At 35.7% G+C, this 13,949-nt stretch overlaps 1 protein-coding gene across 1 annotated transcript in view; it reads right to left on the minus strand.

Annotated features, from left to right (window-relative positions):
• Positions 1-648: 648 nt before the first annotated feature.
• Positions 649-13,949, minus strand: part of JMY (junction mediating and regulatory protein, p53 cofactor) — a 55,554-nt gene continuing 42,253 nt past the window's right edge. The window contains exons 3-7 of the mRNA XM_031557258.1: positions 11,934-12,121; positions 6,917-7,003; positions 4,403-4,498; positions 3,257-3,809; positions 649-983 (exon numbers count right to left, since the gene is read on the minus strand). Of these exons, the coding sequence (XP_031413118.1) occupies positions 676-983; positions 3,257-3,809; positions 4,403-4,498; positions 6,917-7,003; positions 11,934-12,121 (1,232 nt within the window). The 3' untranslated portion in view covers positions 649-675. The remainder of the gene's footprint in view (positions 984-3,256; positions 3,810-4,402; positions 4,499-6,916; positions 7,004-11,933; positions 12,122-13,949) is intronic.

Raw genomic sequence — 13,949 nt, forward strand, 5'->3', positions numbered from 1 at the left:
AATATATATATACATAGAACTATATATGTGTGTGTTGCGTGTATGTATATATACACAACACATATATGTATATATATACATACACACACTAAATTTACTGCTTATAGTCTAGAAATTCAGAATGTTCACAGATTGAAACCAAGCTATCAAAGAGTCACATGGGGTAGCCAATGAGATTTCAATGTGCTCAGCAGTCAAATCTACAATCCTTGACTTGGAGCTATTCAGTCGGAAGTGGCAAACCCTACATTTTTTACAAGGCCAGAAGTAATTAGAAAATAATAACAGCATATGTCCAAGAGCGATTGTGCTGCTTTTGCTTTGCTACTTAAAAGCTTTTTAAGGTTTTTAAAGCTGCAAACAGTCCCTTCAAATTTCCTAAATGAAACAAAGATTTTTATAGCAGCTGTCCTGTCACTGTTCAGCAAAAGTATTCAAACAATAACAGACTAAGATGCTGTCTCAAAAAACTTTTACTTAATAGAAACCTTAATTTGCTTCAAAAGGTCAGTGATACTAAATTTCTGTGTGCATATTTTATCACACTGCACGTCACACAGTTTAGTCACTTTCATACTATGTATCCTATAATGCATGACCTGAGGCTTAGCAGCTTGTTGTTATAAAAAAGTGTTGAAGAAATATATGTGTATTTTAAATGAATTTAATTACAGGTTAAGTTTCCCAGTCTGTGCAAGGCAAACTCTCCTCTTCATCCTCTGATTCAGGTGATGCTTCTTTAATTCGTCGTAATGCTTCATGGATGCTCCTTGTCAGAGGGTCAGTATCGGGCAGAATTGTAAAGGATTCTCTCAACACATCTTTCTGCACTTTCTTCAGTTTCACCCCTTTCCTGATCTGCGCCAAGATGTTATTGCTATCATCTTCATCAGGAAAAGGAGGGAGACTTCTCTGCTCCACTTTTCTTAAGTGAAAGCTCCCACGCTTCAAAGAAGCCAGCACTTCATCCATCGGGGAACTCACTGCAGTAAAATCAAAATACCTTCAGTACCATTTTTACTGAATTTATTCAGTGGCTATTTACATTTCCTACAAAATCAAAAGTAGCCATATGCAATTAATCTAATAATCCCACAGTATAAGTATAAAGGAGACTGCAGTTTCAATCTTATCATTCTGCAGCTCTATTTTTGTATTAGCTTCCAAATTTATCTTCCCTATTACTAGGTCAAAACTAGATTATACAAACAATTATAACTTCTGAAAAGAACGAATTTCATAATAGGTAAGTAGAAAAACTTATTGAAGATGGCTTTCCTATTACAAGTCAGGAAAATCAAAATATCTGCAATGAGTAAGACAATGAAAGCGAGCATTATTTTGTATTTCTTGACTTGGAAACTTATGTAGTGAACAGGTACTGGATTGTTCAGCAACAGGAATGCACGCACAGAGGAGAATCTACATTTTCTGTGCTTACATTCTGTGGCCAGTTTTACCTACTGTTTAAGTACTAATGCATGCCAGTGAGGGAAGCTGTACAGCCACAGGGTGTATTTCCCTCCTCCTTTGGATTAATGTACAAGCATCTAGTTGCAATGTGCCTGCACAAATTACTTTCCTTTATAATTAAGAGCATACACTTTATCACACATCCTTTCTTTATGATCAATCTGAAGCTAATTCTCTGCAGAAATAAAAATTGGGCTTTGGCTCTTTTAAGAGCTAGAGGTAGGTAAGATTTCTATGTCAGAGAATGTGATAAAATAAACAGCATAAACTAGTTAGCAAACACTAGCACACATCAATCAACAAATGAATATCCAGCTCTAACTCTTTTCTTTCTAAAACCTCTTTTGTATTTACGAGTGGACCTTGCCCAGATGACTAATGGCTCAGACAACTGGAACAAATGTGAGGAAAGGACAGAAGATAAAGGATTGCACATTTGAAGGAGAAAGCAAAGACAGTTAGGCACTCATCTGTTGTAAGCTGACATCACTGAAGCTGCATAGAAATTTAGAACATCTTTCTTTTGAAATCCAGAGAGTAGCAGGTAGTGTACAGCTGCTAACATTCATGATATTCTTAAGAGTATTTAATTTTCTGTTTGTCATTTTATGATGTATATCAATTTGCACTTACAATATATGTTTAATATAAATGGAAAGAAAGCAAGTATCAGAAAAGATAAAAATGGAGCGCAGCGGCATCAGTATTTATAATGAACTTAAGACACTGTACTTATGATTTGCAAGACCCATAAGAGCTTAAGAATTCTGTAATTATTCAGCTGTTTCAAGATATTTCAATTCTTTAAGGAGCGCTAAAGAGAAACACTCTTGTTTCTATCTGATAGGCAAAAACAGCTCAAATTCTATATGCATGAGTAAAAATGCCAACTAAGGGATGTTTCCTGCAGTTGTAACTGATATACCCAAATAGAATTTCTAATGAAAAGTCATGTTACAGTACAGCAAATCAAGGCCCACCTCAGGTAATTTTCTTCAACATATTCAGTACAACAATTCAGTACTTCTGAAATATCTATATCCAATTTTCATAAAAAGACTCCACTATAATATAGCACATTTTATCTAAAAATTGTTCTGTTCAAATGTGGCTGCCACCTCCCCATTTTATATATGATATAAAGTTAAAAGCAGATAGCAGTCACCCAGTGAAGTTGTAACAAATCTACCAGCTCAGCCCTGCGTCCTACTTACTTACCAATGAAGTCTCTAATGAAGTCACATGCTTGGTTGATTTATTATAAATTTAATTCTCAACTGTAGTTAAATTTGTATATTCTTACTTGGCTCTCAAGGTGATTTAAGGAGTTGTGGATTTTTCTATGAAAATTTCAAGAAACCTCGAAGAAAACATTCTCAAAGTTTCCTATGTCCCAAAACAATACTTGTTTTATTAGGTCTTAAATTATGTCAAATGCTGTTTTGAAACAAAACAAAACAAAAAACATTGCACCCTCAGGTGCAGCTAGCTGTAAGCAAGATAAGAAAGGGTTCTTTAAGGCAACTTTTAGCTACGTTTCTAGCTGATTTGATATGGTGTATCATATAATCAGTTTCACAAGTTGTTTTCTGTTTAATTGAATATATATATAGTATGCTGTCATAAGGATCCTACAATTTGTTTGCCAACAGTTACCAACATTCTTAAGTCATTAATGATTGTACCTAAATCACAATGTAGATTTCTCTATATATTCCTCTGCTCAATACAGCAGAGGAATAGATGTACATTGCAGTTAAATGCAGAAAAATGCAAACATTACCTCTCCTTCTCTGTAAACCCTCTAGATCACCTGTCTTCTTAAGCTTCTTCTTGGCACTGACTAGTTGACTGCTGTCAAACAGATATGCTGTTGGGACAGTGGAAGAGTGCTGGACTCCCTTTTCTTCACTCTGACGTTTGACAAAGCTGCCGCTTTTCTCCAAGGATTTGGTGGTATCTTCCTTGGAGGGCAGAGGTGGAGGTGGAGGCAGAGGTGGTGGAGGCAAAGGGGGTGGAAGTGGTACTACACTAACAGTCTCTGTTTGTAGCTCAGTATTGATGAGTGGAGAAGGACCAACTTGAGGCAGTTCAGATGTAACACTGCTGGGAGGTAACGAGATATCCTGAAGTTGTTCTAAGCTCGTGGATTCCTGCACCTGCAAAGGCTGAACTGCATTTTCCAATTCCACCTCTTCAATTTTCTCTTGGATTTGTATGGTTGCTGGCAAAGATTGAGGCTGATCTACAGAGGGCGCTGAGCTGGCTGCACATTTTCTTCTTGCATGAGCCAGTCGTAGTCTGGTTGATTTAAGTATTACTTGGCCAGGGTACCGCTGGAGTATAAAAGTTAATTACAATTAGGTAAGTATATGTAGAAGACTATTTTAGATACTGAATACTTGTCATTTCAGCATACTTTTCCAACCAGCAGAATTCATCTATTGTTTTCATTCATTTTGCTCTATGCATAAAACCAAAGCAAATATATCCTCACCTTTATGTAGATATAATCCATTTTTCTAATTTCAATTCCTAGTTAAGCCATAAGTTATACATGATTGGTCTAGGGACACACAAGTTAAAATTAGAATTTCACTAATAAACAGTACATTCAAAGGTGTTTTTTTCTGAAAATTGATAATTCCTTCTTGCTTCTCTTTCATGAAGCTGGTTAAAGCTCTCCCCACAACAAAGACCTCTCCAGCCTAGAACACTAACTTATATGTGAAGAGAGAGATTTGCTACTACCAGTGCCATAATTCATTATAAATTTTCCAATTTATGTAGTAAATGTAGTAGTTAACTACATAGTAGAAGAAATTAACAAATAGTATAGCCTGGTCTGGGGAGGAGTGAAAATTTCTTTTGACCAAAAAAAGAAAAAAAAAGAAAAAGCATAAAAGGAGAACAAGTCTTCTTCTGTTACCTGTTTAAATGTGCGAAGTCTGTCCAGTGTTTTCTGCCGTTCCTGACTAACCCAGGAGCTCTTTCTTTCCTCTTCATCTTGTAGCTGATCTCGCTTCTGAGAACATACATGGAAAACATAAATATTACATCTAAAACTATGTTTAACATCATAAAAATACTGTACTTAAATAACTCTTCTAATAATTGTAATGAATTATTTAAAGTTCTATTTTTCAAATAAACACATTTAAGAATTTAAAAACTTTGCTATCCCCTCAAATAACAGAACAGATTTCCTATTTTGTAACTGTGATGAAATGCAAGGCTTAGTAAAAAGATTTCAGTGTAGAACTGGAACACTGGGACTGGAAGTTTTTGCCTTGAAAGATGATAAATAGCATATCTAGCAACAATATTAAACTAAAGTTTTGAGTTTTATTATCTTGGAGTGGCATAATTAATCTAGCTTGATTTTCTATAATCTTTTTTTAAAAAAGTTTGAAGCTCTTCCTCACAGCTAAGACAGTAGTATTTTTTGTTTGGGGATCTTAACTTAGAAGAAACACATTTGGATGCCCTTATATTAACTAGTTATCCACTTTCTTTCAGTTATTTATTCTTTGAAACAAAACACTTCAGTCAAATTGAAAATTGGTACTCAGTATCAAATGGCAAAAGTCACTCCTAGGTATAAGTATAGAACTTATCAGAAAAATATGTCATAGAGCAAATGACTACAAAGAAAAACCTCATAAGCAATAACAGCTTAATTCTCAAAAGACTTAGGGCATCAAACATAACTAAAAAAAGCTGATACATATTGTTAAAAGATTATCATCTTCATAAACTTTTATCCTTATTCAATCAACAAAAAAGCAGAGTCAGACTAACTGCCATTTTCATTATTTAGCTAGTTGTCCTTTCCAAGACCCAGCTCCTGTGTTTTCTAATGAGATAGGTATAGATAGGTGCATCGGAGAGGAGTACATGCATAGAAAATGGTTAAGATAGGAGAGAGAAAAAAAAGAAAGCAATAAAAGAAAGTAATTGAGTAAGGGGAAAAAGAAATTACAAGAATACAAAGAAAAGATTATAGCAATAAGAAAGTACAGTTTTTTTACCACCACACCTACGTTTTAAATATCTGAAGAGTGTGTTTGTCTGCTTAAAAACCTATTTTGCAACAATAGTAGATATTTCTCAGGTTAAGGCATGTCTTTATATAATGTAAGTTAGCAAACCCATGAAATGAATAATAAAAAAGCCCTTAGTATTTAACAGACAAGAAAATTACAGAATCATAGAACCTTATGAGTTGGAAGGGGCCTTTAAAGATCATCTAGTCCAAATCCCCTGCAATGAACAGGATCACTTACAGCTACATCATGTTGCTCAGAGCCCCATTCAGCCCAACCTTGAATGTCTCCAAGGACAGGGCTTCTACCACCCTCTCTGGATAACCTGCTCCAGTGTCTCACCATCCTTACTGTTACAAGTTTCTTCTTCATACCCAATCTAAATCTCTCCTCTTTTAATTTAAAACTATTTCCACTTGACGTATCACAAAATGCACTACTAAAGAATCTGTCTCCTTTTTTAGAGCCAATTGCTTTAGATCCCAGAAGTCCCCTATCAGGTCTCCCTGGAGCCTTCTCTTCTCCAGGCTGATCAGCCCCAGGTCTCCTAGCTCATACTCGCAGGGCAGGTGTTCCATCCCTTGAATTGTTTTTTCTTATGGACACACAACAGACTCATGTCTTTCCTGTAATGAGGACTCTCCACTTGGACTTGGTTCTCAGGTGAGATCTCACTAGTGCAAAGTAGAGGAGCAGAATCACCTCCCTCAACCTGCTTGATGCAAAAGCTCATCAAGCCTTTTATTTTTAAGAGTGATAAACGGACTGTAATCAACACACTAGAATTATTTGCTTTATTTTAAGAAATGAAAAAAATACGTATTCTTCCAAGTTCCTGAAAGAGTATTCTAGTAGCTTTTTCATAACATAGATCATGCAGCTGACTTCCAGGATAAATGTATCAATGTTAAAAATGTAGAAGGATAACTGAGAATCATTTTCAATAATCTAACTGAAGCCTGAATTAAAAGGACTTAGATTTCAACACATTTTTGTCAGTGATCTTTATTAAATATGGATATTACATCAGCATTAAAGACCTAGTCTGTAGTTCAAACAGTCTTTAAAAAAGTCTGTTATGTACAACACAACAGTTGGAGTAGGTAGCCTATTCTGTGTTACAAGAATACACAGAAAAATGTGGAGCAAGGTCCAGAACTATGTCAGAAATTTTGCATGCAGCCTAACTCTAGCAGTAATCATTTAGACTGTGAATCAAGTATTAATGATTTTTTTTATTTGATTGGGTTCAGTGTCATCCTAACAGAGCTTTATGTTCTTCCTTACCAGCATAATATGAAATAGAAATCTGATTTGATATTCTATTAATGAATATATAACAAGCAATGCAAGTTATCATCTAAATGCCTGCTGAATAGCAGAAAGCTCAAACTTACTAGCTGAACAGTGTGGTGCATTTTGTACTCCTCTTCACTCTGGTGACGCTGCTGGACCTTTTCATTATGCTTTGCAATACAAATCTCCTGTAGAGACACAAGATAATGTCTATAAAATGTGAATTTCAAATATCAATGTTCAGTTTATAATGTAATATTTAGCAAATGGCACTAAGAATTGGAAAAATAGAAGATACAAAGCCCATTTCAGACAGCCAAATTAAAAAAGTTGATTTATCTTACAGTCAAACCGTGAAATGTAAACAAAATCAAGAGAAACAAAGCCAAGCCTATTACTTTTAGCTGTCAAAAGAATACACAACTGCTGCTTGAAAAGTCTCTTGTATGGAATGAGGACATAAGTGGTAAGAAATACCGATCAGTTAAATACTTCACAAAACTTGTGCAATGCCATGCATTTGTATAGATGGGTAATAACTCTTGAATAAATTACATAGTTCTGTTTCTGGAATGAGGCAGCTTCCCATTTACAAGTGTGAGCTCATCTTTACATAAACAACCTGCAACCACAAACATTAATAAAGTTGGTACAATTTTATGTACATACAAATAGGTTCATTTATTACACCAGGTTGGTATCTATAATACATGGTTTAAAAGCAAGCATTTACAAAGTATCACAGAATCACAGAGGCTGGGAGGGGCCTGTGGAGTTCAGTTAGTCTAATCCCCCTGCTAAACTAAGTTTGCTAGAGCAGGTTACACAGGAATGTGACCAGGGGTTTGAACCATCTCCGGAGAATGAGACAGACCAATATAGGACATCAGGTAGTCGGAGTCTACTAAAGCTGCCTGACTAAGGGGAGCCCAATGACGAGGCCTTCTTGTTACAAAAGGCATTGCACTCAGGCTCTCATCCTGATGGGGGATTTCAACCACCCAGATGTCTGCTGGGGAAACAGGACGACTTCCTGACCCACGTATTGGACAGATCAACCAGAAGTGAAGGTCAGTGGACCTGGTGCTCATCAATGCAGATGATTAAAGAGGTTAGGGAAACAGACACTCAGGCTGTAGTGACCATGGCCTGTCTGGTCAAGTTCGCCATCTCAAGGATTATATAGGCCCAGCAAAGAACAGAGTCAGGACCCTGAACTTCAGGAGAGTGAAATCCTGGGTGTTTAACAAATTGTTCAATGAGATCTGGAAACTGTTCTTAGTGACAGAGGAACACAATAGAGCAGGCAGTTCTCTTAGGACACCGTTCAGAGACCACAAGAGTTCTCTGTTTCCCAGCACAAGTAGTCAGGCAGAGGAGGTAGGAAATGGATATGGCTGAGCAAGGACCTGCTGTTCAAACCGAGGAGTAAGAAGGACATGCACAGGAAGCAGAAGCAGAAATGGGTGGTACGGAAAGAGTACAACGATGCTGTCCAGACATGCAGAGATGGGATTAGAAAAATCAAGCACAGATAGAACTAAACTTACAAAGAAGGATTTGGGGATCCTGGTGGACGAGAAGTTGAACTTACGCTAGCAGTGTGCTCTTGCAGCCCAGTCAGTCAATGGTATCTGGGACTGCATCAGAAAAGAGATGGCCAGCCAGGAATGGGAGATGATTGTCCCTCTCCACACTGCCCTGAGACCCCACCTGCAGTGCTGCATCCAGGCTTAGAGCCCCCAGCATAAGACAGATGTGAAGCTGTTAGAGTGGGTCCAGAGGAGGCCACGAAGATGATCAGAGGGCTGGAGCAGCAATCCTTCAAGAAAGGTTGAGGGAGCTGACCTTGTTCAGCTTGGAGAAGAGGACTCTTGGGAGACCTCATTGAGGCCATCCACTTACTTGAGGGGAACTTAGAAATGAAAAGGAAACAGACTTTTTACACAATCTCCTTTTTACAAGGGGAATGGTTTTAAACTAAAAGAGAGATATAGGTTAGATGTTAGGTGGAAATTCTTTACTCAGGGGCTGATGAGGCACTGGCACAGGCTGCCCAGAGAAACTGTGAATGTCTAATCATCCCTGGAGGAGTTCAAGCCCAGGTGGGTTGGGAACCCAGGCAGCCTGATCTGGTGGCTTGCAACCCTGTGAACAGGACTGTGGTTCAAACTAGATAATCTTTGAGGTCCCTTCTGACCTAAGGCTTTCTATAATTCTATGAAGATGATCACATTCTATTTCTTGGGGTTTTTTGCATGTTGGCAAGAATATTGAAAAATGATATAAACAGTACTTCAGTATGTAAATTACAGGAACTGTAATTTATATTCTCATAACTGAGGCCACACTTTCCTGAATTTTTTTGTTTAGTATCAATATTTAAATCTTTCTGAATAAGAGCAATAGTGAAACATTTTTCAAGCATGTAAAGAAAGAGGATTAGCTGGACAAAAACATCCTTGGTTCTGATTTCATATTAATAAAGAAATGACCTACTTTAATATAATTAGTTCTGCATGACTTGAAATAATACCAAGAAAAACCCCACAACAACTAGGAGGGGCTGAAAGCATGTCGCAGCACAGTATTAGAACTCTGAATCATCTTAATTACCAAAATGTTCTTAACAAAGAAAGGCTGCAATTTCATAGGGATAAATGTGAGGTTCTACATGGACAAGATTAAGCTTCCGCAAGCAAAGGATGATGGAAAAAAAAAAAAGTGAAGAGGAAATATAAAAGAAAATGAACTGTATGATTATGGTGGATGACAAGTTGAACATAAATCAATAACCTCATATTCTTGTTAAAAAGGAAAATATTATTCCAGCTATAAAGATTGTATGATTCTATAATTAGGAATACAGCCTGGCACATATGTGACATAATCCTTCATATTCTGGACTATTTAAAACTTTAGTGGGGGCATTATGATCAGTTAGAGAGCCACACTTCATGAAAGATGCTGACCAACCCCATGCAAATTCCAGAAAGTATCTAGAAGTACTGTTTTTGGCCTTTAATCATCTGACCAATTTCTGCAGTTCTGTTCAAGAGACAGAAAAAGAGAACTGCTTAACTACTTAACTTCTATGACTTCATAAGTTAACACATTCAAAGGTAGTAATTTGTAATATAGTGAAAAGAGATCTGTATTAGTGTTGCATTTAGTTCCAGTGAATTTTGCTTTCATACTGAACAATGTCTCAATTAAAAAATTATCTTCTCATTTAGTAAACTCAGTATGTGCAGAAAGCATATTTTAAGATTTCTATGTGGTTATGCCCTTAGAACATAATAGTTATAATATTATGAAAGCATACCAAGTAACCTTACATTAACTATTACTGCATACATCTGCTTAGGCATGGCCTGTGCTTTAACCTCAGTGCTTCTGAAACAGTAAAAATCCCCTATTAAATGGACATAGCAGAATGTGAAGATTTGTAGGTGAAAGCGTGCACTATCAAACAACTTCAAATGGTTCCTTCTCTTAGCTGCTCAGGATAAGAAACACTTTTACTGGATGTCAAATAATTCTATTTATTACTCTGTTTTCCAAATAATTTTTTGAAACACCTTCTAGATTATCTTTATTACCATAACACTGCTAGAAATCTAGCTCTATAATAAAACAGATGTTTGTTTCATACTATAACTTAATTAATACTACTGTGCAGCCAGCAGGGGGTAGACTAGGATAGCAATACAGATCTTTCATGAAAGATTCATAACACATTTTAAAGAAACGAGAAAAATAACGAGTGCTTTTTCTTTTCTGTCATCAAGACAAAGGAACTTCAGGAGACGATTGCTTAATAAATGCTAATAGATTTTGTGTAAAAAAAATGAGTATAGAGTTTATATTCATGATAAAAAAATATCAGAACAGCGAAACTGCACTGACCTCAGTGAAACCAAAATTTTAAAAACATCTGGCTCAGTACTCAGAGGTACAACTGAATAAGGTCTCTAACAGATCTCTAAGAGAAATTTCTAAGTAAAGATGTCTTAAAAATACTTGACGGTCATAAAAAAAGAATCAACTGCATAAACAAGGAAAGAATTTCTGAAAATGACTATAGTCAAAGAAGTTTTTATTTACATCTTATTCTATACATAGTTATTGATTATCTGTTGCTACATTATCTCCTTAAAAGACAAGACTTTCAAGTTCTAGGTTGATGGAACAACTTCCCCTGAAAAATAAAATCTGATGTCAGAGAATCATTTTCTGTGCTTCCTTAATCACTCTTCATATTTTGTTAATCATATAAAACACAAAATATAAAGATCCTAATTTAAAATGGGATCTCAGCTAGGACTTCTGTATATTTTGAGAATATACAGGAAGATGTGGAAACACTTTAAAAAGTATTACTTGTTAAATCCCAATTACTTAATACTTTTAACAAGTATTACATTGTTCTCTAAAAACTTTTATCTATTCATTAAATTATCTCATTATTAGTGCATATTGAAGTGTCAACTGTTAGAGAACAATGAAGTCATTCTGGAAAAAGGAATGAATATATTTACCTACATTTGACATAGCATATCAAAATCTTTGCTGCATGAAAAACACTTTGAACACAATATTTCAGCCATGAAACACATTAAAAAATGAAACTGAGCCTATTAATTCATAATAGCAAACCTAGTTTTATAAATTAAGAATGTATACTGGAAATCATATATAGCTGCTTTTCCTTAGAAAGTCAGAAGAGAAAAATAACTCATGAATGAGAAAACATCCTTGAAGATTTTCTTCTGCAAAATATAAATCAAGACATAAATCTGCTCTCTCTAAAAACATGCTAGAATCTCCACATGCAACTGATTTGATAAGTTAATAGAAATAATTTTATTTGTTCTTCTCCATATCATTAGAGTTCTTTAAAGCCAAATTAAATTATCTTAAAATATCAATTTTATTATATATACTTGTTTATTTGTATAATTACATTCTAAAACAACTTTTAACATATAGTAAGTATAATCCACAGAATTTCTGAGATGTGAAAGTTTAATTTCATGTAATACAATCTTTTGAAATATAATTTTGAAGTTTTATTAAGTTTGCTAACAATGACAGAAATTTGCAATTTACTAGTACCTTTTTATTTCTGAGGTAGGCTTTCTTGGCTGAAATACGTCCACGCCTTGCTTCCAGCTGGCGGATTTTCTGCTGCAACTTTTGCAGCTCCTCTTTTTGCAAGTGTACAGATGTTGCCGGATCCTCTTTTTCAAGCATTGCTTCCATACTTTCGTAAGTGTCATAATATACCACTTCATCTCTCTTCTCTGTTTTAAAAACGTCAGCAACGAAAAGTACAATCAATAGTGTGTTTTGGTCAACAGTTTGCTTTGTTACAAGACAACGTCACCCTGTGCAGCAAGATTTAATGCATAAGAATACTACAGTCATTTCAGAAGAAGAGTAAAAGCAGAAGGTTAGAAGCTTGTCATTCAAGTAAGCTCAAACATTAAAGAGCAAATGTTACTGAAAATGTGGCACTTCTGTCTGCAAACTAACTTGATCACAGTACCCATGCGTGCCTTTGGATCACTTAACTAATACAAGGCACCCAGACTGTACAATAATATCCTCTGGCTTCACTACAAAGTTCAGAATGTATAGATTATTTCTGAAGTCTTTAAGCATGAGATTCTTCTGCCACAGCCTACAAGGGAAATTAGACAATACATTGCCAAAAATCCTTTCAGGGTGTTTCTAGCCTTCCAGTCACTGCTTGTGCATAGAGGCAGCAGTGGGAAGCCTGAGCAATTCTATCATTCTATGCTTCCTCCTTCATCAGCTACGTCTTAGGAAGATTGTGGATTCCCCCTACTTCTCCCCTTAGATAATATGGGGAAGAGGACAGGGTCTTCTTCAGAACACCATCAATTTCAAAAGTGGTTGTTAGTTCAGATCATTTGTGTATAAGGTCTCTGCTGCAACCAACATTTTGATTACATAATGTTGATTTTGAGTCAGCAGGATATAGCATTATCAGAAAAAACAACAATAAATATCAGACCTATCAAGTCTTTAGTGTAGTGCACAGTTTATACAGAGTTTCATCCAGATATAAAGCCATTAAATCATTAGAAACCACTTTGAAATAGTGAGTAAAAACAAGAACTATGGCTAAAACCAATTGTATTTCCCTACAAACTTATAAAATAGAAGAATTCACTTGCTTTAAGATGGGATTTCATTAAGAGTTAAGGATAGCAATTTACGAATGAAACTCTAACAGATTAGCTGCGAAACTGTCAAACGTACAAGACATAAAACACAGTATCACAGAATATCCTGAATTGGAAGGGACCCACAAGAATCACTGAGTCCAAATACGGCTTCACACAGAGACAACCCAAAATTTAAACCCTATGCCTGAGAGAACTGTCCAAATGCCTCTTGAACTCTGGCAGCGTGGGGCTGCTGGAGAACCTATTCCAGCTGGCTCTGGTGAAGAACCTTTTCCTAATACCCATCCTGAAACTCTTTTGATGTCAATTCCCACTGTTCCATCAAGTCAACATGTTAGATATTGTTTTATTGTTTGGAAAGAAAAAAAGACAGAAAAAGGAAAAAAGGAAAAACAGTCTCCTGTTCAAGTATTTTCTTTCAATAAAATTAATTGGTACTCATTACTCAAGTACAAAGACAATATGTGTACAGCAACAAGCTTTCCACAAAGTCCCTTAAATCACATCATTTAAGTCACTTAAAGAATTTTTAATCCCTAGCTCCTACACATGCAGTTAACTATGTTGCCGTCACAAACCTGAAGGTAGGGCATTCACACAACAGCGAGAGTAATCTGTAGTACTCCATGTTTTTGCTTTCTCCAGAGGCAACTAAAAATACAACCTACCTTCACATCTCTGCTCTTTCAAATGACTTCTCTATTCTTAAAAAAAAAAAAACCCTAAATACTTTAAACTAAGTAAAACAAGAGCTTATGTGAATAAAAATAATTAAGCATAAAAAAGGTTACAAAGACAGAACTAGATTCAAAAAATAGCTGTACAGTTTTCTTGTAGTGTTTCTTAGTTTCTAAGTACACAATATGGAAATAAGAGGCTTGCACCACTGCTCTACACCAGTGAGACTGTGATAAAA

Source organism: Meleagris gallopavo, chromosome Z (assembly GCF_000146605.3).
Source record: "Meleagris gallopavo isolate NT-WF06-2002-E0010 breed Aviagen turkey brand Nicholas breeding stock chromosome Z, Turkey_5.1, whole genome shotgun sequence".
In the NCBI taxonomy this organism is placed as follows: domain Eukaryota; kingdom Metazoa; phylum Chordata; class Aves; order Galliformes; family Phasianidae; genus Meleagris; species Meleagris gallopavo.